This window comes from Giraffa tippelskirchi, chromosome 2 (assembly GCF_054371585.1).
Source record: "Giraffa tippelskirchi isolate mGirTip1 chromosome 2, T2T-mGirTip1v1.2.pri, whole genome shotgun sequence".
Classification (NCBI taxonomy): domain Eukaryota; kingdom Metazoa; phylum Chordata; class Mammalia; order Artiodactyla; family Giraffidae; genus Giraffa; species Giraffa tippelskirchi.
The window spans coordinates 188,789,700-188,816,252 of NC_137276.1; the positions used below are offsets into that span (position 1 = coordinate 188,789,700).

General features: G+C 41.7%; 1 protein-coding gene across 2 annotated transcripts; it reads right to left on the reverse strand.

The window, feature by feature from the left end:
* Positions 1-870: 870 nt before the first annotated feature.
* On the reverse strand, positions 871-26,486 carry LOC145539078 (cell cycle control protein 50C). Of its 2 annotated transcripts, none has more exons than XM_081572476.1 (9): positions 26,238-26,486; positions 24,682-24,725; positions 23,486-23,684; positions 19,975-20,085; positions 13,321-13,422; positions 11,979-12,066; positions 11,442-11,582; positions 4,001-4,210; positions 871-1,297 (listed from the first exon to the last, which is right to left on the reverse strand). In XM_081572476.1, the coding sequence occupies exons 3-9, from the start codon at positions 23,675-23,677 to the stop codon at positions 1,110-1,112; spliced, it is 1,032 nt and encodes a 343-aa protein (XP_081428602.1). In that variant the 5' UTR covers positions 23,678-23,684; positions 24,682-24,725; positions 26,238-26,486; the 3' UTR covers positions 871-1,109. The 2 variants fall into 2 exon arrangements, with proteins under 2 accessions (XP_081428602.1, XP_081428601.1); XM_081572475.1 differs by lacking the exon at positions 26,238-26,486 and adding an exon at positions 25,186-25,313.
* Between the last annotated feature and the right edge of the window lie 67 nt (positions 26,487-26,553).

The following is a 26,553-nucleotide window of genomic DNA, read 5'->3' on the forward strand; positions in this document are numbered from 1 at the left end:
TAGTTATGCAGATCTATCAAGTCTCCCGCCCTGGCAGCCTGACCAAGTACAGCTGATCCTCGGACAACATGGGTTTGAAGTACAAGTGTCTACTCAGACACAAATTTTTTTCAATAGACACTTCAGTACTACATGATCCACAGTTGGTTGCATCCGTGGATGTATTGATAGAACCACAAGTATTAATGACCAACTGTAAATTTATAGGTGGATTCTCGATGGCATGGGGGTCCATGCCACTAACCCCTGTGTGTGGGTCAGCTGTATTCAGTCTCCTTTAAAGTGGCCTTTAGCAGGACTTCAAATCTTTTAAGATGGACCCTAACAACTCTCTCAAAATGTATAATTCAAGTATCACAAATCCGCATCACCACCTGCCTTCTAGAGTATGTCATTCCGATGTAAGTTTCAGAACTGTGTTGCACCCTCACATGCTGAGTACAGTTTTTGAGAGCATCAGTCACTTTCAGTACTTCCTTTTTGGCCTCATGGGTAGCTTTAGGGAAATTCCTGGACTTTCTTTTTGGTGTATTGATGTATTTTGGGTACTCTGAGGACTACTGCCATAACCTTTACTTGGCTTACTCTTAGTAAGAAAACTTCATTTTGACCCACAGAAAGAAGAGAGCATTGAATAAACCCATTTTCAAAAATCACCCTGATTGCTCAATTCAGTGATCAAAAATTGTTGGTGGGGAGTCTAATTTCAACCAGCCAACGAAGGCTCATGGTCTGAGCCTGACTGATGGTTAAAAGGGCTCATCTAATCTTGGGGACCCGAGTTTACTTCCTCTCATCTGGTGATGCTACCCTCCTAGGCATTCACCTATTTTCAGGCACAAGGGGTTCAAATAAATACCCAAGACTTGGTTTAGAGCTCAAGGATGATTTATCCTCCCCATTCCAAAGACATTTTACTATACCTAATTATGCCTCCTCCTCTTCTTTTTCTTTACTTTGAAACTCTTATTACGTATCTCTCTGGAAGAGTACTTGGTCAGTCAGTCCAGTTCCCCTTGGTAGAATACCAAGATCTTTGAGATCTTTGGCTCCATTACTTCACTGTCCATTTCTGTATTTTCTGTTTTTCTTTTTAATGCTTGACTTTACTACTGGAGGAAGAACGTTTTCCTTTCTTTCAGCTTCAGGTGAATTGCCATCATGGAAAAGAAGGCCAACAAAGTTACAGCTCCCGTCACCAGATAGGCGAGGCCTAAGAAAAGGCTACTGCCTCCACTCCACGTCAGGGTGGAAAGAACAACTGCTTTTTGTCCTTGGAACTTGCTTACGGGAAAGTCTAAGGAAAGAAAATTTGTTAAGGATCTGTCTCACCACTTCTCAGCCCCACTTCTACACCTAACATTGCTGTTTTTGTAGGTAATAAATGGTTGACTATTCAATTTCATTTAGCCTAATCTTTAACAAGCAGTATGTTTTATCTTGCTGGAAAGAAGCTAAGCAAAAACAAGCCTTCCCTCTACATAGTTGTAATTTATGAAAGAAACTGACACAAATAGGTCTGAATGACTTACAGATAACTCAATAATATGAACAAATATAGTTAATTTACAAACCCAAGGAAATGAAAATCCTATAGACAGATTGTGCAGCAAGCCTAAATTTGTGTTTGTGAATCAGGACACCTAGGGTAGACTCAAGTCCTTTAGAGGCTAAGGTTTAAATTTGTACCTCAGGGAAAATTCTTCAAGAGGAGTGAAGAACAAAAAAGTAGTGAGAGAAATGGCAAAACATTTTTGGTGGTGTATTTAAGTTTTGAAAAGGCCAGCATCCCTCACTGCTAGGGAGAAAGTGTTTGAAGTGGCTTTGCTATCATTAGCATTTGAATGATGTCATTTTGATTATGCATGTGGCCTGAGGTTTTTAAACATCTGGTGCTTTTTGTAAACCGAACTAATAAACAAATAAAGGCTTCTCATAGCAACGGCATTTCCCAGCAAAGCTCTTAAAAGGCCTCAAATCACTTGGCAACATGCTATTTAAAGGCACAAAGAAACTTGTTAGGAAAGCTAGTTTGCTTTCTTTTCCATCAAAATTCCTCATGGTCACCAGGTCCCTGGGCTCCTTGGGTGCAGGTCCTCAACTAGCCTTCTGATTCTTTTCTTCCCCAATCCTTTGGTTTCGTTAAGAGGGTCTTTTCCTCACATGGGGTCAGTGGTAGAACTATCTGCAGCTCAGGCTTAGTTCTCTGCATAGTAGCCAGGCCGTGAGGTTGGATGGGTAATACTCACACTAGGGTTCAACATAGGTGGTACAGGCATAAGGCTGAAGCTCAGGATTGAGGTCCTGTGCTAAAGATTTAGGTTGGAGAGTTGCCAGCATTAAAATTTGACTGTGAATAAACACATCCAAGGAGAGCATGTTTCATGCAGAGAAATAGTGTCTCCTTTGTTTGGAAGTGGACTCCCTCTTTCCATCAACCTTAAACTCATTGCAGTGCCTTGTGAGAGCACCAGTACCCAGTGGGCTTTTTTCCCCTATGTCTTATTGCTACCCTAACTGCTTTACTGGTAGGGTCATCACAGAAAAAGCTGATGAGAACTGAAGGTCCAACTTGAAAGACTACTGTTGAGCAACTTTCAATCTCAAATTTTCTAGGAGGGAGAGAGAGGGGTGCTGAAATCCTATTGAAAAGGTAAAGTTCTATGGCCTGGTCTTTGACTGTGCACACAGAGAACAATTTCTGACTTTCCTTTGCACAGACCAGCATTAGGGACCATGCTAAAGAAACAGCTGAAGGCAAACCATACTCCTGGCCAGTAAACAAAAGGAAGCAATAAACTGAGAGGCAGAGACGGTGTCTCTTCAGTGGAGGTATCTCTGCCCAAGGAACATCCCCACTCCTGTGTCAGGGAGGAAACCTCTGTTCTAGGACAGAAAAGAAGAAAAGATGGAGCGGGGAACTGGAACATGTCATCATTCACTGACCCAAGAATGTTTCAGTCAAACTCCTCGAGTGGTAAAGAAACAAAAGAGGTAGAGAGTTTGGTGCTCAGATCTTCTAGCCTGCTAGGGGTCCCATGAAAAACTCCAGTAGCCCTGAGATGCCACGGGGGTGCTGATGCCTAATGGGCTGACGTCTCAAAACTGTGTACAAGTCCTGGAAAGGCCTGCCTCCGGGAGAATTCTGCCTCAGAAAGAATCAGTTTTCAAGTCCTTTCCTGATTCTCTCTGAGCCAAATTATATTAAAATATATATATATATATATATATATATATTTTTTTTTTTTTTAAAGATAGTGTTTGGTGTCATTTTGAAGTTAAGAACTTCTTGTTGTTAAGTCAAGAGTGACATTTATATTTTTAAAGTAAATGAGAACACTCAGAATCTCATATTCAAGTATGTCTCCTAATGTGGGCCATATGTCCACAACCAAGGCCTTGGAGCCTGCTAGCTGGCTTCGTACCAGCAGAGGAAGAGCACCGCATCCTCAGTGTAGAGCTGGTGGTGCAGCTCATGTGGGCTGGAGGAGCCCAACCTGCTCCCTGAATCCAGAGCTGCTCCCTTGACCCATGAGACTTCTGCCTAAAATAAAAGGTTCTACCTTCTCTCTCAGTTTTCATTGTTTTTAGTCCATATTCAAATCCACTTCTTCGTAATCCTCTCTATCTTTATTTCCAGGGTCCTCCATGTCATCCCATCCTGTATAACAGGCTTCTCCTCATTGTTTTAGATCTCTAGGCCCAGTGTTACTTAATTTTTCTCCTAGGGAAGAAACAGTCCTTCCTTACTTACCCATACCTGCATACCTAATGTTGCTACTGTTACTCCTTAAAAAAAGTGCACATTTGATTATATATAAAGTAGAGACAAATAGCTATGTGGTGATGGAGTGACAGTATTGTCTATAAGATAAATATGTATTTCTTTTACAGAATATATAGATTTGATTGGAGAGTAGAGAAGTATAGAATGAAATAGTTCAATAACTAGTATGCAGATGGACACTGATTTTCCTTCAGCGCTGAAATAAAAGGATACTGTAGTTTATGATGAAACTATAGCTACCAGCAGGTAAGCCTTCGGTAAAATTGTCTATTCGATGGAGTCGGCGGTACAGTTTCTTGAAAGTGGGGAAGGCGGCTGTCCGCATCCACACGATGAAGTCATCATTGATGAAGCCATTGTTCCCTGGGTCCTCGTCATCTAGTTCATAGACAGGCTTAGGCCAGTTTGGAGGCTTTGCAGTTCCTGTGGAAAGTTAATAATGGATGAGGTTGAGAAAAATCATCTACCGCCTTCAGTTTTTCTTAAAGTGTAGAGAATGAAACAACTTTCATATTCTCGAGGAATTGAAATTACACTTAAAAAAAAAATGTGTGTGTAAGCTACGTGAATATGCAACCTTTAAAGATAACGATTATAGGGGTTCCCTGTTGGCTCAGGAATAAAGAATCCGCCTGCCAGGGCAGGAGACACAGGTTGTATCCCTGATCTGGGACGATCCCACATGCCGCGGAGCAACTAAACCCATGTGCCAAAACTACAGAAGCCCTCCTGCTCTAGAGCCTTGCTCTGCAACAAGAGAAGCCACAGCAATGAAAAGCTCATGCACTGCATCTAGAGAGCAGGCCCTGCTTGATACAACTAGAGAGAAGCCCGCTCGCAGCAGTGAAGAGTTTTGACTCAGCACAGTCAAAAATAAACAACTATATAAATAAAATAATAAAATTTTAAAAAGATAATAGTTATAAAGACTCTAAGGAAATGTCGGGCGCGGGGAATGCTGATGATACTGTTATAGTGTTAAAAAAGCAGAATATCATATTGTATGTGTATTATATATCCAACTATGTGCTGTGCTGTGCTTAGTCAGCCAGTTGTGCCTGACTCTTTGCAACCCCACGGACTACAGCCCACCAGGCTCCTCTGGCCATGGGATTCTCCAGGCAGGAATAATGGAGTGGGTTGCCATGCCCTCTTCCAGGAGATCTTCCCAACCCAGGGATTGAACCCAGGTCTCCCGTATTGAGGGTGGATTCTTTACCATCTGAACCACCAGGGAAGCCCATATTCAACTATATCAAGTGTATAACAATGCATTGAAAAAATAGGTACAGCAAAATGATAATAGTGGTGGTTGGTACTCAATGATAACATCATGGGAAATGTATATTTTCTTTAACTTCACTGGTAATGTAGAGAACAAATTAAAACAAGATACCATTTCACCTCAAAATGGGCTAATATTTAATGAAAAAAAGAATGATAACCACTCATGAGGCAGTGGAAATGGGAATTCTTGTACAGAGCAGATTGATGCACTGATTAACGACATCTTTGGTAATCTAGGAACAAGCAGCAAAAGATTATACGTATTTTGCATATATTTCAGCCCAGGAATTCTACTTCTAGGACCGTATTCTAAGGAAATGATCATGGGAAGTGCGTGAAGATTGTGTTACACAGATATTCCCTGCAGACCTGCGCCTAAGAGTGTGAAGTTGGAAGCAAGGCAGAGGAACTGGTAGAAGGGAGAAGGTGGAGAGCAGAGGTGTGGCAAGCCTGTTCTAAAGCCAGGAAGCCTGGGTCTGGGACCTGGCGCTCGGGGTGGAGGGCTGGCGCCTTGAGTCCAGTCTGTTGAGTTTACTCTCATCCTCTACTTCCTGCTTTATAGTGGTGGCCTTGTCTCTCTCCCACTGGACAGTAGACTCTTCAGCTCAATGTCTTCCTCATTGTTGTTTCATTGGCATTTAGTCCAGTCCCTGGCACATGGTAGGTGTTCAATAAATGCCTGATAAAGGGATGAGCGATTCCGATGAAAGTTGACAGAAGTTGATAATTAAAAAGCATTCTGAATTTTGAAATAGTCAACAAGAAGAAGTTGTTCAGTGAGCCTTTCACTTCTATAAAAAATGGTTTTACTATTTGTAAGAAACCATTCTTTCTTAACTCTGACCACTGACTATTTTCTCTTAAAAGAAACACAGTCTTATTTTCTAAGCATGGGCTGTAGTGCTTATAAAGGCATGTGCTAAGTTTGGTTGAATTAATCTGCTGAAGTCTGTTTGTAGACTTATACTTCCTCTGGAAATAACCCTTTGCTGGAGAAACTTCCTCTCCAAAAACTGTGGAGATGTTGGCTCTTCTGAAGACTTCAATGGTTGTTGCTAGAAGAATTTTGATTGACATTGAATTGTCTTTGGTGCCTGCATGTGGATGAGCTTCTCTGGTAGCTCAATGGTCAAGAATCCACCTGCAATGCAGGGGACGCAGGAAATGTGGGTTCAATCCCTGAGTCTGGAAGATCCCCTGGAGGAGGGCATGGCAACCCACTCTAGTATTCTGGCCTGGAGAATCCCATGGACAGAGGAGCCTGGCAGGCTACAGTCTACGGGGCTGCAAAGAGTCAGACATGACTGAAGGGGACTTAGCAGGCATGCCTGCACATGGACCACACACTCTCTTTACTTCAGCCAGAGCTCATGCTCCAAGACAATGTGTCCTGTGGACCAATGACATCCAAATCACCCATGGAGTGAAAAATGCAGGTTCAAACATGCCTTTCCTTACCAACCTCCAATCCCACCCCATCTCATGTCTCCAGAGAGTATGAGAAGCATAGTATAGGAAGAACCAGTTTCTTTCATTTTCCAAGTTCAGCGAGGTCCTTGGTATCCCTCCATTCACTCAACAAGAAGCATTCCTTGATTGCTCACTTGTATCAAGCACCAGGGATATAAAACTGTATGAGATCTAATCCTTTTCCTCAAGGAATTAACATACCAAATGGGAATGACAAGACATATAATTACAGTAAAACATGGTAACTCCTACAACAGAAGTTAAGAACAAAGTGCAGTGGGAGATAGCCAAGGATGCTTTATGTTACATGGCTGTGGTTGTGGTAAGACAAAACAATCACATGTTGCCAAGTTCCTTTCTAGGAATTTAATTACAGATACAGTGACCATACCTGCCAGTTTGCCTAGGACAGTCCCAAGTTATGTTTGTTGTCCATTATCTCATCTGATTTAGCATTTATCCCAAGCAAATAATGTAAGTATAATTTCATCCTTCCACTTCTAGTCATGGTCTTAGCTAGTAGTGAGAGATACCTAAGTATGGTGAACAAGAGTGCTTACTTTAACATGCTATTGATGAAAGATAACCAGAGGCTTTTCACAGCAAAATATAACATATCCCTATGACCCTTGCCACCGTTTGACAGTACAGCCAGTTAGACCACAGCCTCTGTTTTAATCTGTGCAATGTATTAATATGAAGCTGCCAGGTTGCAAGTCACTGGGCTTGGTAGAAAAAGTGGGGTGTTGCAGTTTATGTTACATGGACATAGTGTGAAATACAGATTGTGTGAAAATAAATAGTGTGAAAAAATATATAGTGTAAGGATAGTGTGAAAAACAGATACTGAGCAGTCTTGCTGAGAGTAGTTGGAACTCTCTTGCAACAGTGTTATTTATTATATGGTGTAAAAATATAACTATTTTATTGTTCTGTATCCATTTTTTTATTTGCTAGTAAATTCTTTTAGCTGTGAAGAGCTAAAAAAAGAACACACATGTTCAATGAAAAATTAAGTACATTTTTTTCAAGGAAGTAGATGAATGATACTTGCAATGTTGGTTGACATTCACTCCCTACCACAGGAACCATCATGATGTCAATAATCATGTGAAAATCAAAAGATATAAATCTGCTGAAGAATATCAGAATCTACTTCAAAAGTCTGCACTTATTTTTAAAAGAGTGTATTCAAAACAGTGCTTTACCTCATGCAGCTACAGAAAATCCATTTACATACCATTATGTGAATATGACTTTTCATTTAGATCAAATAAGTTTCAGTCTAGTGTCATTTAAAAAAATTTTTTATGTAATCAAAGGAAAGTTTTAATGTTTTGGCTTTGTGATCACATAAAGAATCTTGTAAACGGTTAAATGAAGCCAGTTTTACATCAGTCTTTTCAGATATATTCATCTCTTAATACATTGATTTGATTTTATTGATTTGATTTTTCATGGAATCAAAGCAAAGATTTTCAATATTCAAAACTGGAAGACAAAACTTCTGACACAGTTGTAAATATTACTATAAATTCAGTTAAAATATTCAACAATCAAGTGTAAATTTTTTGGTTTTATAGTGATACTATAAATGCAAATTTGGTAGAGTACAGGCAGAGTAAAGAAAATGTTCTTAGTAAATTAAGAAATTTATAGAGAGATGGGGCTTAAAATTGGTTGTGAAACATAAATAATTAACAACTATATACAAACAAGCTACAATATTTTGTTAATCAAAAGAGCTGTAATTATGCAAATTTAAATATGTTGATATATTCACAGAGAAAATGAAGTTTTTACAACGACAAAGATGTTAAAGAAATGGTTCAGCATGGTAGTACTTGTGGTCTATCTCTGCTACACATCATCAATCAAAATTTGAGAAATCTTTGAGCCTTCAAAGAGCTATTTTCTGTATCAAATGATGAGTCCTACAATGAGCCTGAACTTTTTCTTGGTAAATGAGCCCTCTAACTTTTGGTGAAATTTTATTCAAAGTAGCTGAAAAGTTTTAGACAAAGTATTCTAAATGTGGAATGCCAGAAGTCTTAGTTTCTGAAGGTATAGTTAATTGCAATTATCGAAAATCAAGTTTGCAAACAAGAAGGTACTGAAATTTACCCCTGTAAAAGCAAGGGAACAATTTAACATATTATATAATGATCATATCATATAATGATAGTTCAAAATGTGTACAAGATTTAACTTTTAAATTCCATAATTGTGCTTTGGAAAATCTCAACTTATGTGAAAAATATTTTGATGGAGCTCCTATTTTAATTAGATAAAATTTTCTTCTCGATGAGAATTAAATGACATCCAGAAAGTCTAAGATTTCGTACCATCTAAAATTAGTAAAACATTTAAAAAATCATAGAAAAAAAGTGAAGTTAAAAAAAAAGACCTTGCCTATAAAAACATTTGGGTTGCAATACTAGCATATTCTAATACAAAAGAATTGAAAATGAGAATATCCTCCTTAGTAAAATGACTGTGAGCGTAATAGGTATCTCAATACTTGATATTTTCTTAAAAACAAAAAAATACGGCCAAAGGAGAAGGATCAACTAGAGGTGCTACAGTTGAGAGTGATTAACCATAAAATGCGCTTCAAAAAAGATTGCGGCTCAGACAGGACAGGGTCCCAAGAGGACCGCCGGCGGGGATCTGCGCGCCTGGAGCCGGTGCGAGCAGTGGGGCGGCGGCTCTCCGCGCTAACTCTCCTCGCCTCCTCAGCGGCGACCCAGCCTCAGAGGCCCTCGCTCGTGCAGCCCGGTCTCCCCTGCACGTGCCGCGCCCGCGAGCGAGCTTAACAGCAAAAAAATCCTCAGCACCAACCAGGCACCTGGCCCAGAGGAAAAGGGGAGAGTTGGTCATGCCAAGAAGGCTGAGGAGGAGGAGGAGAGGACTGACCCTGATCTGCCGGCGCCAGAAACAGAAGGCTGCCCTCGCTGTTGAGGGCAAGTTCCGGCCATTGCAGAAAAGGAAAAAGGATCCCAGCTCCCGAATAACCAGCCTCACCTTTCACTCTGCTCCCTTCTCTCCCCTCTCCACGGCTCTGACTCCCGTGAATCTGTGTCTCTTGGTCCCTCTAGCCGCTGGGTGAGGCAAGTTCAGCCCTTAGACATTATTTTCTCTGCCCTGTCAAGCCATCTCTGGCCCCTTAGCTGTAGAGGCACAAGGAACGTGTGTGTGTGTAACATGTGTATGCGTAACATGTGTGTGTAACATGTGTGTGTGTAACATGTGCGCGTGTGTGTGTGCGCTCAGTCGCTCAGTCTTGGGACTCTGTGACCCCACAGACCGTAGCCCGCCAGGCTCCTTTGTCCATGGAAATCTGCAAGGCAAGAATATTGGAGAAGGTTGCCATTTCCTCCTCCAGGGGATCTTTCTGGCTCAGGGTCCATCGGGCATCTCCTGAGCCTCCTGCACTGGCAGGAGGATTCTTTATCACTGAAACACCAGGGAAGCCCACAAGGAACATGGGGAAGATAAATTCAACAGGCAGTCCCCTGTCTAAGGGTGGACCATTTTCTCCTGGAGGTGTAGCTCCTATGCACAGTGCCTATCCCTGCCCTTTGAGGCTGAATAGCAAGAGGTATTGAGGTTGAGAGAGGGATCCCTGGCAATGTGGGAGGGAGGGAAAAGCCTTCAGAGTAGGGTGTTTGAGGGTGGGGCATATACACTGTTCAACTAGTTACAACATTCTCATTTCAGATAGCATTCTTTCCCCTTCATGTCCTCGTTTAGCACCTCAACTTCCCTCCTCTGAACTAAGCCACAGTGGGACCTGGACTCTCTCTTTCCCCTAGGCAGACCTAAATAGCTGCTTCCATGTTAGTGCATGATGAGGGACAAGGAAAAGTTTCCTTCATCATCTAGTCTAGAACCATAAGAAGCAGAAGTGAAAGAGCTTCAAGGAGCCACAAGCAGGGAAATGGGAAGATTTGGGAAGGAAAGAAAAATGGAGTAGGAGGAGATCTCTAAAGACACAAGTTACTACGGGTGAAGGTGTACTATGTGAAGGATTCCTGGGGCTTTGCTAACCTGCCTATCTCTAACCCCTCATGTCTAGCCACCCCCAGAGGCCTCACAAACCAAGTGACCCCTGTAGCTACCACCTGCCCCACTGTGGAGTCAGAGCAATGTTGGAACAGCCACTCTGTGTGATTCTAGCATGCATAATAATTATGAAAACAAAAACAAAAAGCCTCAAATGGGGCCATTTGGGAAAAAAAAAGAAAAAGATTGCAGACAATTTTGTGGATTTTTTTCCCACAAAAATTCAAATTTTTCATTAGAAAAATACAGGGGCATGTAATTAAGATGTATATGGCCAAGAAACTGATTAAAGTATGTGACTCCATATCCAGAATAATTATTCTGTTATCTTTTAGCATTTAGATAATATTTAAAGCATTTTTAAAGTTGGTTTAATGTACACAGATATATTCTTTTAACTTTTGAAAGAAACGCATTTTAAAAATAATTTATAATAGAATTATTTTATCAGCCCATCAATATGGTAATATCAATTTGTTGATCAATAAATACCACTTTCTAATAAATATGTAACTTTAGTTATTCCTGTGACCCCTTTCACTCTCAACAGTGCACTAGTTTGGACACTAAATTATATGATTACTCTAATTATAGATGAAGGAACAAGTTTCTTGAAACATTGCCTTTTTCCTGATGGTAATCTTGAAGGAACCAGGGTACCAATCATTTTGTGTTCCTGATAGGTATGTGATGAAGGTGCCCACAGCCAGCAAAAGTTAGAAACAAAGGCGGTCAAAAATGAAGTAAAGAAGGAGGAATCATAAACATCCCCCCAAACATCAAAACCAAAGTTTCCATAAAGAGAGGGAAATACTGAGCTAATGTATCTTACCTGCAAATGCACTAGAAAGATTTTGGTAAGTTGGATTCTGAAACTTGACATACTTGTCTGTCCACCATGTAGTTTCAGTCCTTAGCATTGGGACTTTGATGTGCACAGATGAATTAAAGTTGTACGAAAGAACAATGGTGTCTGTGGGGAAATTAAAGACTGTGTTAAGAGATTCAAGCAAGCATTTTTGCCACGCTTGGAAGTGCACAACCAGATACAGCTGAAAAAGCAGGGTTTGAGCAGACTCTCCACATGCCTGCATGCCATAGATGCTGGAATCAGAAGACGATTCCTTTTCTTTCTAAGGCCCCGATTATTGAAAAATACTCTTGGGCTCCATATAACTAATGTTTCCTGACTATTCCAAATCTCTGGTAGAGAACTTACTTGCCAATGAAGTATCATAAATCAGTGGATAATGTATACAAACATTAAAACAAAAACAACTGCCACTCAGCTGCAGGAGTAATCTTCTGGACATTAGGTTGTTACACACTTATGAAAGGAAACATGCTAGAGACAGGAAAAGTCACCTACCATTGAACATGCTGTTGGCAATTGCACCACAAGGAGCGATGGGGAGCCCATCATCAGAGGTTTTGAATGGAGCACAGTTTCTAACATCCTGGAGGAGAAATGACACAGGAATATGTGATTTTGGTAAACTCTTACAATGCTGGAAGTGAAAACACTGGCAGTGTAAACCAACCCACACTGATCCATTGGCGTAGACTGAGATTATGGATCGCTGCCTGTTGTTCCCAGGCTGCTGGCTCACCTAGACTAGAAGATGTTTGTGTTTTGAAGATATTTATGTGTGTATACACATGTGTGTAGTTTCTTTCCTCATTAACAGTACATAGCATACCAAATATGTCTGCAGGAAGAAATTTTACTTTCCTGGCTGTGCTAAATATCACACTAAGCCTACATTGGAATACATTTTAAGAAGTTTTTGTTATTGGAGTGTAATATATTCTAAAAACTATATAAATTGTGAGTCTACAGCTAGATGACAGACCACAGGGAAATCCACCTACCTAACTACCAGAATATATTTTAAAAAGAATGTCTGCTAAAAACCATTTATATAGTGTCAGTATAGAAAAGGGTTCCTTTAGCTGTTCTTGCCCGTATGTTAAATATCATCTACCTGTAGTAAAGTTTTGTAATCTTAGGTCTGAAAGGATATTCAGTAAACCAAAGGCTTTTATTCAATCAAGTAGAGCCCAGTTTCCTTAAACTAGGCTGCCTGAAGGCCTCAGTTATAAGAAAAAGACAGTGGTGGATACAGAGTGAACCAGATGGAGATGAACCACTCAAGGTTACTATCAAAATGGTTGGTGCATCCATCTACTAAAATGGGCAGGTTTAAAGAAAACTACAGAAATCAAGTGTGCAAAAATAATACTGAAATCTGATATGTCAGTCATTCAAAGAAGCAAACCCTCTACTGTTTGAAGCAGCTCCAGTATGCCATCAACTTATTAACAGAAACAAATCCTGAATTGTGGTTGAAAAGGTACTTGAAGATTTGCCCTTCTTATACATTCATTATCACCAAGACTTGAGCAGTCCAGTATGTATCTGGCTTTAATATAAGATATTGTTAATCTAAAAAATGGTCGACGCATGAAAGGATAACCATCTCATTGGAGAAGACTTACATTCCTGTTCTGAGGAAGGAAAGGGCTCATTCTCAACAGCAGTTATCCTGAATACTCAGTCCCTTCAGTTTACAAAAGAATGAAATGAGCATTTCTGTCTTTTAAAACCTTAGCTTTTGAGTTTATTTTCCATACGCTCTTTTAGACTGAACGATCTATCTGGTTTTAAAAAAAACACAAAGAGTATTATACCAAATTTAATAAAGCCCTACCTTTACATCCGTACCCACCAGCTGGATATTACTTCTGGACAGAATATACCGATAGAGGTTCTGATAGAAGCCATACAATTTATAGTACAGATAAACATTACCCTGTGGAGGAGAACATCAAGATATAAGAAGAAAGAAAAATAAATGGAAATATTAATAAACATGGATGGGATTTGTTAAATATAAGTAGTACCAAAAATATTGATTGGCAAATGAAAACTTCCTTATTTCAAATAGAAACCCAAGAAATTGTTTTTAAAAATCAGTGTTGGAAAATCCTAGTATATAGTATATACAGAATTATTAAAATGAGTAAATAACTTATTTTTAACGTTTATGTAAGAGTTACTACATTCCTGCCTTGAAAAAAAATTTATAACTAGGCTTTGTATTCTCAATACATAAAATTTGATTCTTCAAATATTTCCCCCAAATACTAAGAAAGATGCTTTGCCTAGGGGTTGGGGTAAGCATCAGGTTCACATAGTTTCAAAGCAAATCCATGAAACATAATTTAAAATTGGAGCCACTAAGCATATTTAGGTGCATGTGTCCACTGTCCAGAGGCACAAACCCGACTCCAGGGCTGCACTTACTGTCCATAAGCCCGTCTCCAGTGTTGTGCCCGCTGTCCATAAAGCCAGCTCCAGGGCTGTGCCCACTGTCAACAGACATAAACCCGGCTCCAGTGCTGCACCCACTGTCCATAAACCCAGCTCCAGGGCTGTGCCCACTGTCCACAGACATAAACCCGGCTCCAGTGTTGTCCTTTTATCTTAGGATCTAACACAGACCCATGGCATGTAACACGTGATCAAGAAATGGTGATCCATTTGTTATGGACAAAAAGATGGAATAGTTCACTAATCTAGAAGAACGATGATTTTCATCTTAGCAATAAGTAGTCTTGGTGCCATGAGAAATATGCCTTTTCATGGATGCTGCCATGAGACTGCCCACTTACAGGCTACCATCATGTTTCTACCTTTGTGGTGACACACCAGGGCCCTAGGGCTTCTCTAGGAGGGCTTGATACCGATTTTACTAACAGCACATATGATGCAAATGTAAATGTCCAGTGTAGCTACTTAATATGCTATAGCCCTCCAGGCTCCTCTGTCCATGGAATTCTCCAGGCAAGAATACTGGAGTGGGTAGCCATTCCCTTATCCCGGGGATCTTCTTGACTCAGAAGTCAAACCCAGTTCTCTTGCTTTGCAGACAGAGTCTTTACCATCTGAGCCACCAGGGAAGCCCCAAATAATATACTGCTGCTAAGTCGCTTCTGTCGTGTCCGACTCTGTGCGACCCCATAGACGGCAGCCCATCAAGCTCCGCCGTCCCTGGGATTCTCCAGGCAAGAATACTGGAGTGGGTTGCCATTTCCTTCTCCAGTGCATGAAAGGGAAAAGTGAAAGTGAAGTTGCTCAGTCGTGTCTGACTCTTAGCGACCCCATGGACTGTAGCCTATCAGGCTCCTTCATCCATGGGATTTTCCAGGCAAGAGTACTGGAGTGGGGTGCCATTGCCTTCTCCAAATAATATACTACTTACCTCCAAAATAATAAAGGCATGCATCTAAAACTATGAAGGTCTAAGATTTTATTAAGTGACTCCTAAATGTTAGGTGCTCTATTCAGTGCTAGAAATACAAAAGTATTCCTTTACAATTCCTTGAGCCAACTGATTTTCTTAAGCTATGCAAATTTGCCCTTGCCCTAAGGACCTTTAAGAGGATGAGCATGGGAGATGGGATCTGGGACCCGGGGCAGGCTGAAAATAGAGGTCACAGTAAGTGTAGCCAGTGACAGAAAACCACAAAGCCTGAAGAGCTTAGTCCCTGGTAAGAGAAAAGTCTCTGGGACACTGAGAAGGGGAGATGCTGGGCCTCTAGGACACAGACAGATGGGAAGTTGAAGCCTTTTAAGGTTTTATCTTTAGGATTTTTTTCTTCAAAAAAGCACACTGAACCCCTAAGAAGAAACCAATGCTGCTGACACTGTGATTTCAGACTTCTGATTTCTAGAATTATGAGAGAATAAATGTCTAATGTTTTAAGAATGAGAAAAAAAAAACAGCGCTAACTTTACTTTTGGGTGGGGGTAGCATGGTGAGTTGAGGAAGGCAAGGAAGGACACAATTGCAGACAGCTAGAATTTTGACCTCTGACAAAAGAACACAGATATAAAACTCCTCCATGGACTTTATATACACATCACTTACAACCCAAGTACTGATTCTCTTATGCTATGCAAATTTGGCCTCGCCCTAAGGAACTTTAAGAGGATGAGTATGAAAGATGGGAGCTGGGACCCAGGGCAGGCTGAAAATAAAGGTCATGGTACATGTGGCCAGTGATTCAGTAATTTCCATATAATTTCCATCTGAATTACTCAAAAAATGAATAAAGATACTGTTGTATTCATACTATTACTGATGCCAACATGCTTTCATCTGGGATCAAGGGGGAAGGGGACACATAGAACCAAAGCTTCCTAGAGCATAAAGCCATAACATTAAGCACTTTATCTTTATTCCATTCATTAAAATTTCAGCATCTACCATGTACACTGTGCTATGCACTGTGGAGGAAGCAAAGGTTCTTATGTTCACCCAATAACCATTAACTGAGAAACTACAGGTTGCCAGACATAGTTATAGGTGAGCGTGCATGCTAAGTTGCTCAGGTGTGTCCAACTCTTTGCAACCCTATGCACCACAGCCCACCAGGCTCCTCTGTTTATGAGATTCTCCAGGCAAGAATACTGGAGTGGGTTGCCATGCCCTCCTCCAGGGGATCTTCCTGACCCAGGAGTTGAACCCAATGTCTCCTGCACTGGCAGGTGGGTTCTTTACCTCTAGCACCACCTGGGAAGACCAGTTATAGGTGAGAGACAGACAATAAACAATACATATAATAATCTGTTCATTTATATAGTAAGTTTGAAGGTGACAAGCATTGTGGAAAAAATGGAAATTACAGCAAGGTAATATGAATCAGGAGTGCAGTGGCAGGGTGAGTAGACAGGCAGTAGTATGAAATAGGATGGTTAGCTGATAATTGAGCCAAGCAGGACCTGAAGGCAGCAGGGGCATTAGCCTAGGAGATGTCAGGCATGGGGACGAAGAGAATGCCTGACTTGTCTGAGGAACAAAGAGCCCATTGTGGTCAGAGAGTGGGTAGGGAAGAGAATGGAGAGAGGAGGTTAGAGAGGAAATAAGTAGTCAGATCATGTAAGGACTTGGAAGGACTTGCGGTTTTTCATGGAGTGGAAAGAGAAGCCATTGCAGGGATTTTTGAGCAAAGGAATAACACGATAGGGCTCAACGCTTTAAAAAGTTCAGTCTGGCTGTTATTCAAGATGTGGATACAACAGGGAGATCTGGTAGGAAGCTACTGCAGAAATCCAGGTGAAAGGTGAGTGTGGAGCTGGGGAGCAGCAGCAGAGGGGAGTAGAGATGAGCAGACCCTGGATATATTCCAAAGGTAGAGCCAAGAGGATGGATTGGATGTGAGCTGTGAGAGAACGAAAGTAGTCAAGAAAGACCCTGGGCTTTTAGCCTGAGCATCAGAAGGACAGAGTTGTTGCCAACTGAGATTGAGAAGTTTGTAGGTTGGAATGGTATATTTTTGTTGGGGGGCATGGAATAGGTAAGGGGAAAAAGTGGATATTCATTCAGTTTTAGAAACATTAAGCTTCAGATAGCTATTAGACACCTGAATGTTGACATCAGGAAGGCAGCTGGAAATACAAGTGTGGATATTGGAAGAGATATTTGGGATAGGGAGAGAAAAGAGAGTGTTGGTGATGGAGAGTATTTAAATCTAGGAGGTAGATGATGTTTCCTAGGATGTGAGTGCAGACAGAGAAGAGAAGACTAAAGACCAAGACCGGAGCCCTGAAGCTCTCTACAGAAAGAGTCTGGGGAAAACAAGAGCAACAGCAAAGGAACCAAAGAAGGGCAGTCAGAGAGCAAGGAGGAAAACCAAGGGAGTAAGATTTCTGAGAGAAGATGTGTCAAGGAAGAGGGAGTGATCACCTGTGTGCAGTGGGTGACAAGGCCCTGAGGACTGAGCCCTGCATTTGTCCAGGAGGAAGTCACTAGTAACTCTGCAGTTTCACTGAGTGACAGAATGAGAGGAATTAGAAGTAGCCTCTGACGACTTTTCCTGCTAATCTGAGGAAAGAAATGGGCAGATAGCAGGCTGGGAAATTTGGGAGAATAGAAGAGTGTTTTATTTCTTAAAAGATAGGTGAGGGACTTCCCTGGTGGTCCAGTGGCTAAGACTCTGTGCTCCTAATTCAGGGGGCCTGGGTTTGATCCCTGGCTAGGGAATTAGACCCCACACTCCACAGCTAAGAGTTCACATGCTGCAACTAAGATCCTGCACAGCCAAACAAACAAAGTAAATTAAAAAAAACAAAAAGATAGGTGAAACACTGTGTCTGAGTGCTGGTGGGCATCATCCAGTAGACAGGAAAGTTGATGATGTATGAGAAGTGAGAACTGCTGAATTAAATCCTTATAAAGGCAAGAAAGACTGGCATCTACCACACAAGTGGAGAGGTAAGCCTTCAGATGGGAGCATGGGTGGTTCACCTGTGATCGCAGGCGGGAAGGCTGAGTATGTAGTACAGAGATAAGTGGGTATGTAGTTGTGGTGTGGCATGTCAAGCATGGTCCCTATCCTCAGGGAGGTTCCTGTGAATAGAGGAAGTGAGTACAGGATATTACACGGGTGATTGTAAGTCCATCAGAGGAGAGGAAACAGCGTTCCCAGAATACAAATGTGGGCAAATTCTTGCTGGAGGCATGAGTGAAAAGGAGGCTCAGGGAATATTGCGGGGGGGGGGATATTAGGGGCTCAAAACTAGTGAGATCTTACAAGTGCAAGTGAGAGGCGAGACTTTCTAGGCAAAAGAACAGCAAGAACATAGAGAGTTGTATCATGGAAAAGTAAACTGGTCAGTTTGGCAGGAGTACAAGGTCTCTTGCAGAGATAAAGATCCTCAGGTGTCGAAAAGCAATCTGAAAGAGTGCACATTTTGAAGGGGTGCAGGGCATGGTCTACTGATTCTGCAAATAACAATGGGAGACAAATAGGAGAAGGCAAAAGCTAGAAGTGCAGTTAAGGTTGCTGTGACACAAGACCAGAAGGGCCTGAACTAGGGTGATGCCAATAAACTGGAAGGAGAAAGTGGTTGGGAGAGATACGGAATATAGAACGATGCTTACACATCAGAGGTGTGGATGAGAAAGGAGAAGGCATGGTGGAGTTAAGGAAGAAAATTTTGAGTCTTGGTGATGAGGTCTTTCCCAGAAATAAGGAGTCTTTCCCAGAAGTAAGGAGGGCTTTTTCAGGAGATGATGATGAGTCTGGTTTGGGAAGGAAGCAGGGCCTTGGGGATGGGATGGCCCGTGATCAGCTCAAGAGAAGTCCTGCCCACAAGGGAAGACTCCCACGCAGAATCTCTATGCAAGGGAAGGAGAGGGAATGAGGCAGTTTAGGGAGGAGGGTGCTGTCGGGGGGAGAGGTGTGGGACAAGGGGACAGGATCTTTGAAAAGTTGAAGGAAATACATTTTCATTTGATCATATTTTTGCCACCGAGAAAGACTGTGGAGGCACTGAAAAGGAGCCTCTTGATCTCCTCCTGCAGAGAGTGAAATCAAGGGACCGCCCTGCTGGCTGTGCTCTGAGGGAGTCCTCTGTTCGCACTGAGGTCATGCTTCTCATAGCTGGTCCCAGCCAGTGGCTCAGCAAGAGCGATCCTGAGGCACGGACTCTCCGTTGGCCTTGCTGAAACTTTCATAAGCATACACTGCATCTAAGACCTTCCATCCCTCCTCCCTCCTATTCTCCCTGTCTCTCTACCCTCCTCTTCCTCTGTCCCTCCATCCTTCCTTCTCCCCTTCCTGCTCCTTCCCGAGGGGTGGGAGCTGTGTTGTGGTTCGACAGCTCTCCCAGCCTGCTCCATATTTTCCAAGGCAGGCAGTTCCCTCAGTACGTCTCTGGCGTGTCTAATCCTGTCCTGGCATCTGGTTCTCAGGAGGACCTGGACTAACATGAGACTTTAATCAGCACAAGAGCAGGGACAGCTCTTAATATTTCTTCGGCATTTCTCACAGTGTCTGACAACCAGGCCAAGAGTTGCTTTAGGGATTAGGCAACTGCATGCAAAGAATGACTTGGAGAGGGGCCCAAAGAGAGTCCCACCAGGTGTGTGACCCTTGACACTAACTCAGTGTGTGACCTTGGCCAAGTCACTTAACCTCTCAACCCATTAATTTTCTCACTATAAAATGAATGGTCAGATTCAGAGATTTCTATGGTCTCCTCCTGGGCTGACACTTGCCATACAATCTGTTTGACTGATGTTAAGAATTATGTTACAAAGTTGAGTAAGTAAAGAATCTGGAAATTTAGACACAAAGGAGAAGAGTAAAAATTCCAAGAGAGGAAAAAAAAAATGGGTAGGGAAGAGAGTTGCACACAAACTCAATACTTTATAAGACCCGCCGCCATTCCCACCTTGCTTTACTTTTTTGTATTTTCAGTTTTGGAAAGCATTTGTTGGAGATCACAAACTCACTGCCATGTGTTAATTAGGAACAGAGCAGCATAGAGCCAAATGAAGGCTCCTGAATCTCACCTCCATTTTCTGTGGAAGATAAAAGGAAATAGAGCAGTTGCATTCTTTGTCAAAATTAGTGGCATCTTCCCGCAGTTTTGCACAACTTGCACATTTTTCTGTATAATTAATCTGTCAGACAGGGAAAATAATAATTATTAATTAAAAAGGGATGTGAGTACATATCTTGAAATCCTGAGTCCACTCAAGTCACCAAGCTCACCGGGTCAAGGGCATGCTGTCTGGGACATGGACCAAGGGCAGCTCCCTGGATGAGCAGGAAGAGTGGGCCTCCTTTCATTTTGGCACCTGGCAGTATTCTGCCATGTACTGGAGTTCAGGGTTTCTACTGAATGTTTAGCCTGTTGTGAGGAAGGCTTACACCTCCATCATAAGAAGTCACCATTAGGAAAGTATTAGCCAGTGACTCAGGAGAACTGGGCCTATGGCCCAGGTCTAATCAGCTTTATGGGAAGTCACTTCACTGGTTTTCCATGTTATCATATGGAAAATACTTATACTAGTGAATTCTTCTGCATGATGTCTTGAGGAAGTTATTAAAAATGACCAAACATAGAAAAAGAAGTGTTTCAGAAATGTAGAGTTACTGATGTATGTGAAGCAATTGTTTTAAAAATGCTGTTACGTTCTGTAAAAGTTAAAATTCTGTGCAAAATGGAGTAAGTGGACTCTTTAAAAAAAAAGGTAGTATGTCCCACATGGGCAAATCCTGTGAGCTCTGGCTCCACTAAGTTACGTGAAGATGGAGCTAGAAGGAGAGTTGGGAAAGGAGGCTCAGAGAGAGGCCATGGGGCCACGTATTTCCCTTCTGCTCCAGGGAACGCTCATCTTGGGCACCCGGGGGCGGTGTGGGTGCTGCTGGCAGCTTCTGCTTTTTCCTCACCCGTGCTGAGGAGTAATTAGCAGAGTCTGGGGACGGGAGAGGAACAGGGACTGGCTTTCGTCCCAGTAAATTACCAATCAGATTTTAGATTCTTTGGGAGAGAAGACTAACAAGAAAGAAGGAATTTTGAATACTTGCAAAGCCACTGGGTGTTTGGAAGTCAAATGGGTAAGGTGTGAATACTAAATTAAAGATTAGCCAAAAAGCTACTTAATTGTACTCAGTTGCTTATATTTACTTAAATCATTCTTTAAGTATGCAGAAAAACTTGAACTATTATTTTAAAAATACTGACACCTTTTCTGTTTGTGAAACTTCATTCTAATTTTTTAAAAGCAATAAAGAACGGGGCTGTATCTAATTGAGAGCTAGCGCACTGAACTGCATTCATTCAGTCTCTGATATTGAGTTAAATACTTAACCTCCAGGGCCCATATTTTGTTCATCAGCATCATTTTGGCTAGTAACGAACTGATTTGTGAGCTCACTGTAGTAGTGTACATTGTACTTCATGGATTCTTGTGAGAGTTTTATAATGCCAAAACAGAAAAAGTGTCTTTTTTGATGAATAAATTTTTGAGTAGATGACATCCAATGTGCTCTCTAGCTCTAAAAATTCTATGAGTAAAACATATCAAAAATTAACGTGTTTAATCTACTTTCTGCATGAGTGCTTCTGTAAGCATGTAGCTCTAAAATGACAGCAAAGATCATAGTCTGCTCCTCATAGAATTTTGGAGAGTCAGGAATTATCGTTCTTGCTTAAAGTGAATTGCAAAAAGGGCACTTTCTTGTTATGCCGCAGGGCTGACTGAGAAGAGAAAAACCAGCTTAGAACTCTTCTACTAAGTGTGTGTTGACAACACTGGCCTGAGATAACACACTTCATCTCATCACCCATTATAATGAAACACTTTCATGTGCAATAGAGGATCACACTCTATGGGTGGCTTCTGGTTTTTTGTATAAAAACAAAACGTTTAGAAACAATCCTAGCTGAAGTGGCTTAAAAGAACAGTCGATTGAAAAATCCTCTTAAAATCATGATAAAACCATTCGGTTGAAACTTGTTTGCAGAGTGGCCTTGGCCAACCATGGGGTGAGGGTCTCCTCTCACACATAAGGAGACATCATTCAGCAATGGCTGCCTTGTAATGGAGGCTGCACTTCATAGTGGGTGGGGATGGGTGCTCAGAAGGGAGGAAGCTGGAAGGACATGGGAAGAGGAGGGGAAGAACGAGAAAGAAAGGGGTTGGTGAGGAATAAAATGGAAAAGTAAACAGGATGAACTCTTTGTGGAAATGAATATCAACCTTTGTAAGCCAATTACTTTGCTATCGCCTTCAACAAGACAAGCTAACTTTCCTCCTGCCATTTTGGCCTCTGCCACATGGTAGGGCCTGGTGATTTACATGATCACACTGGAGGACTCAAGAGGACTTAGGGGCACTGGGAAGACAACCTGCCAGGAGTGGGAGGGGAGAGCAGAACATTTCAGGGGAAAGGCAACAGAGCAGGATGTGTTGGTAGGAGGAGTGGGACCTGAAATATTTTTCTTCTTTGAAGTCCCACTGTTCGCCCAAATCCGTTCTTTCGATAAGTGAGTGCCTGTTATGCATTGGCAACATGCAAGGAAGGGGTTGTGGATACAGAAAACAAGCCAGCTGTAGCTAAGCTCTCTGTTCTTGGCCCCCACTGTCTTGCTTACTCTATCATTAGCTCACTGAAGGCAGGAATTGACTTGTACATGGAGTTTACTCATCTGCACACCCAAAAGAACTCTGAGCACGTTCATACCCTCATGAATGTTAAATTAGTGTTGCCAGACTTGGCCTCCATGGTAATTTTGCCACTAGCCTATGGGGAGAGGGACTAGCCGAGCTTTCCACAGCTGCCTTCAGAGTAGAGGTCATGTGGTCTTGGTAATCTGCTCAGAGCTGATTGGAATGAAGCATTTACTTAATTTATTAAACCAAATGTGGGCATGGCATCAGGCCAGATCTGAGCTCCCCTCCCCAGACCAGCTTCTGGGCTTCTCACTCTCCAATGGCTTCTTAGTCAAATTGGCAAAAGGCTTATGACTGAGGAGGTCACAGCTTAGCTTCAGCTTTTCTCATTCTGAGTAGAACCTGATTTATTTTAGTAAGAATCCTTTAGAGGCCAGAAAGATTTGCGTTCTTTCCTTTCCTGGATTAAGACAATGATCTGAGGGAGTTTATTTGCAAAGGGAAAGGCAAATGCTTGAAAGTGGAACAAATTTGAAGACCTGTATCTTTGGTTCTTCACTCTTTTTGTCAATATGATTCGCAGGCGTCTGGCAGTCCTTTGGTCTTGCCTCTCTTCCCACCTCCACTAATCACTTGCTCAGGTACTCCGCCAGCATAAAAAGCTCCTGACTTTGCCAGGCCTCTATAAACATGTATGGCTGAACTGACCAGGTTGAGAGTGCCTGTCCTCAAGAGGGAGGAGGGATGAATAAAGCACATAGAGGCTCTATCACCATCTGCAAAAGGGATGCTCCAGTCTTGTCTAGTTCCCTATAGAGGGGCTGAGTTCTCAAACTGACCATTCTTTACAGTCTCAAAGCTAAAATTCTTAGAATGCATTAAAATGTAAGATGGGACAAACCTCTACTTCCCTGATGCTCTTTGCAGACATCAGAAGGATGATGCCCAGGCCAATGCAGAATACCCCTGTGGCAAAAAAGCCAGAGAGGATTTCATTGGCTGAGAGCTGGAGCCGGAAGGCAGGCAACTGCTGCTGCTTCACCGCAGTGTTGTTTGGCAATTTGGACTCGTAGTCCTGGGATTTCCTCTTCATTCTGGTCCTGCAGGTGACCCACATATACTTCTCAGACATTTATGACATTACTGCTCAGAGTAATACTATTTAATATTAAGAATTATGTGACTCTTCCTTTGTGGTGGCAAAGTATCTCTGCTTCCTAGAATTATTCCTTAATCAGACCTGCTGTTCAGTAAGAGCACAGCTCCCTTCAGTCAGCCATGGCTTCGTACATTTTTCTTAGGCTCAAAAACCTTGTTGTGCTAAGTGCCTTGCCTAGGAGGAATAGTCCCCAGCAGGTCTGTATAAACCAACATCTGGCGACACTGGGAAGCAGTTACAGCAGGCTATTTCTGGGATGTGGTGACTAATTCAAGGCAAACCTTTCGTGAAAGGGGAAAATGGATTTACCTTTACGAACTTGCCCAAATCCTTGGAGATTCATACAAAAAATAGAAGTGAGTGCAGTCAACTTTCAACAAATGTGGCTGTCCATTAACAAGAATATAAACTAAGCTGGGAAAATGCTTTCAGGTTATAGCTAACTTTGCTATTTGTGATAATGAGGGAGGGAGAAAGAAACAGGAATTTCAGAACACAGATGTCTAATCTCAGTAGTTTCCAACTCTCTCATACGTAAGAAAGACTCTGGTAAGAAGGTGTAGATGAAAAACATCTCCTCCTAACCTTTCTCCAAGCACCTGCTTTGATGGAGCCCAAATGAGGTAAGAGAAAGCAAGAGGAAAATAATCCTTTAAGTGTTCAATATTGTAATATGGTATCATTTCTTGGTTTGGTTTTGCTTTTTCACATATTAGAAATCTACTAACATTATTTTCATTAGGCTATTAATAATTATTTCAAGATGCATTTAAAATATAGAATTAGGATTTAAAAAACATTAGGCAGCATGTGAGTTTCTAATCTTTTTTATTAACATTAGCCAGAGAAGCCATGCTGGACTCTTTATATTGAAGAAGACAATGACTTTGGCAAATCTACCTAGTTTAAAAGAATACAGAACAAATGCAACTACTTACACTGGGATGTTTCCAATTCAGAGTCAAAGTTTCCCCTTGCAAGACTGGAAAAAAGCAGAACACCAATGGGAACTTTTCAGCAAGCCATTTGAATCTGGCTTGAGGGTAGTGACGAGTATGGCTGTTGATATCAGATTTGTGTGAGAAGACAGTAGTGAACACTTCTAGTTCATACCTGCTATTTGTTTTAATAAGTAAATGTGGTCAAGAACCTTAGTTCGGTAACAGCCTGTGAGATTAGATTAAGTGTGCGGAGTTGGCCTACAAAATATCAGATATGTTTGCAATCTAGGTACTTGTTTCAACATTGGGTGAGATTATAGCAAACAGGTAATGTCTACCAGAGGGGTCATTACAATAACAAATCAAGAACAGTATTTGTTACGCTTTTTTATAAAGCAACAAAACCAACCTAACCAAAATCCCAAACTGAAAGGTGCTTCACAGGAGTATATTAGGATTTCCAGAGAAAGAGAATAGATCTATCACAAAGAATTGGCTCACAGGACTACGGAGGAGGTTGACAAGTCCAAAATCTGCAAAGCTGATGTTCCTCAAGTCTGAGTTTGAAGGCCAAAAGCTGCTGAAGAACCAGGAAACAGTGGCGTGTCCGTTTGAAGGTCATCAGGCAGGAAGAGGACGTTTCAGTTGGAAGGTGGAATTCTCTCTTACTTGGGGGAGGGTCAGCCCCACAAGGGTTATACTGAGCTATATATAAGCTTGAGTGAATTTTCATTCTGTGGAGGCTTTCTTTCTTTTTCCTCTAACTTTTTGAGTTTGATCCGGGGTCCCGCAGAATGGAACTTGCTCCCTTAGCCTTGGAATTCCTGTGTGTGGCTTCTAGCCCACAGAGGTGCACGAGCAGCAGGCGGCTGGTGTGAGGAAGCAGGTGATTTGCTGGAGTGTGATTTGCCATGCTGCTAGGCTCATTTAAAATTTCACAACATTTGAATGTGGAATGCACTAATGGCATCTGTTTGCTTTATTTTCTCATTTGTTGTATATGCCTGACTCTCCAAACAGATAACCACGGTGTTCTTAAATGAGTATGGGAGATCTGGGTTTGCCTTCTGGTTCTGCTACTTAAACTAATGTGTATCCTTTCTGAGATTTAGTTTCATCGTCTATAAGATATAAATAATAAGACATTTCCTCCAGAATTATTTTAATGATTAAATGTGACAGACTATACATATTTTTCTAAATATATTTTCTAAGGAATGACAACTATATGCAATGTGGGATCCTTGACTAGATCTTGGAATAGAAAAAGGACATCAGTGGGAAAACTGGTAAAAATCCAAATGAAGTCTGTAGTTTAGTTAGTTGTATTGTACCTGTGTTGATTTCTTAGTTTTGATAACTGTACTACAATTATACACGATGTTAACATGGGGGGATGCTGGGGGAAGGGAATATGGGAATTCTCTACACTATTTTTGCTACTTTTCTGTAACTATGAAATTATCTCAAAACAAAGAGTTAAACAGATGAACAAGGTAGTTGTAGTTATACTGTTGTCTTTTATTAGTTTATAAATGGCCACATATACTTACAGCTCTTTTCACCACTACACCCTTCACATTGGGACCAGGCATTGCAGTTGATAAATCTGTTCCACATGTACCATCTCATGAAATACCCAGCAATCCTGCAAGGTGGTATTCCCATTTCACAGCTGAAGAAACTGAGGCTGAGAGGGAAGGGGCTTGCCTGAGGCTGCCCAGATGCTCCTTCCCTTTGTAAGAGTACAGCCCTTAGCAGGTAGCCATTGCTGTGCATCATTACTTTGCACCCTGTTACCAGGCAACAGGTCCTGCTTACCCATTGGTCAGTGTCTCAGTGGGCCCTGACCACAAGCAACCAGCTGTC

What these genes read in the sequence shown, in the direction of transcription:
- LOC145539078 (XM_081572476.1), bottom strand. Translation starts at nt 23,677, where the DNA reads ATGAAGAGGAAATCCCAGGACTACGAGTCCAAATTGCCAAACAACACT. An exon ending in ATCTTCCACAGAAAATGGAG is followed by an intron (nt 13,423 to 19,974) that starts GTGAGATTCAGG and finishes TCTCCTCCACAG; the next exon opens with GGTAATGTTTATCTGTACTA. An exon ending in TCTTTCTAGTGCATTTGCAG is followed by an intron (nt 4,211 to 11,441) that starts GTAAGATACATT and finishes AACTTTCCACAG; the next exon opens with GAACTGCAAAGCCTCCAAAC.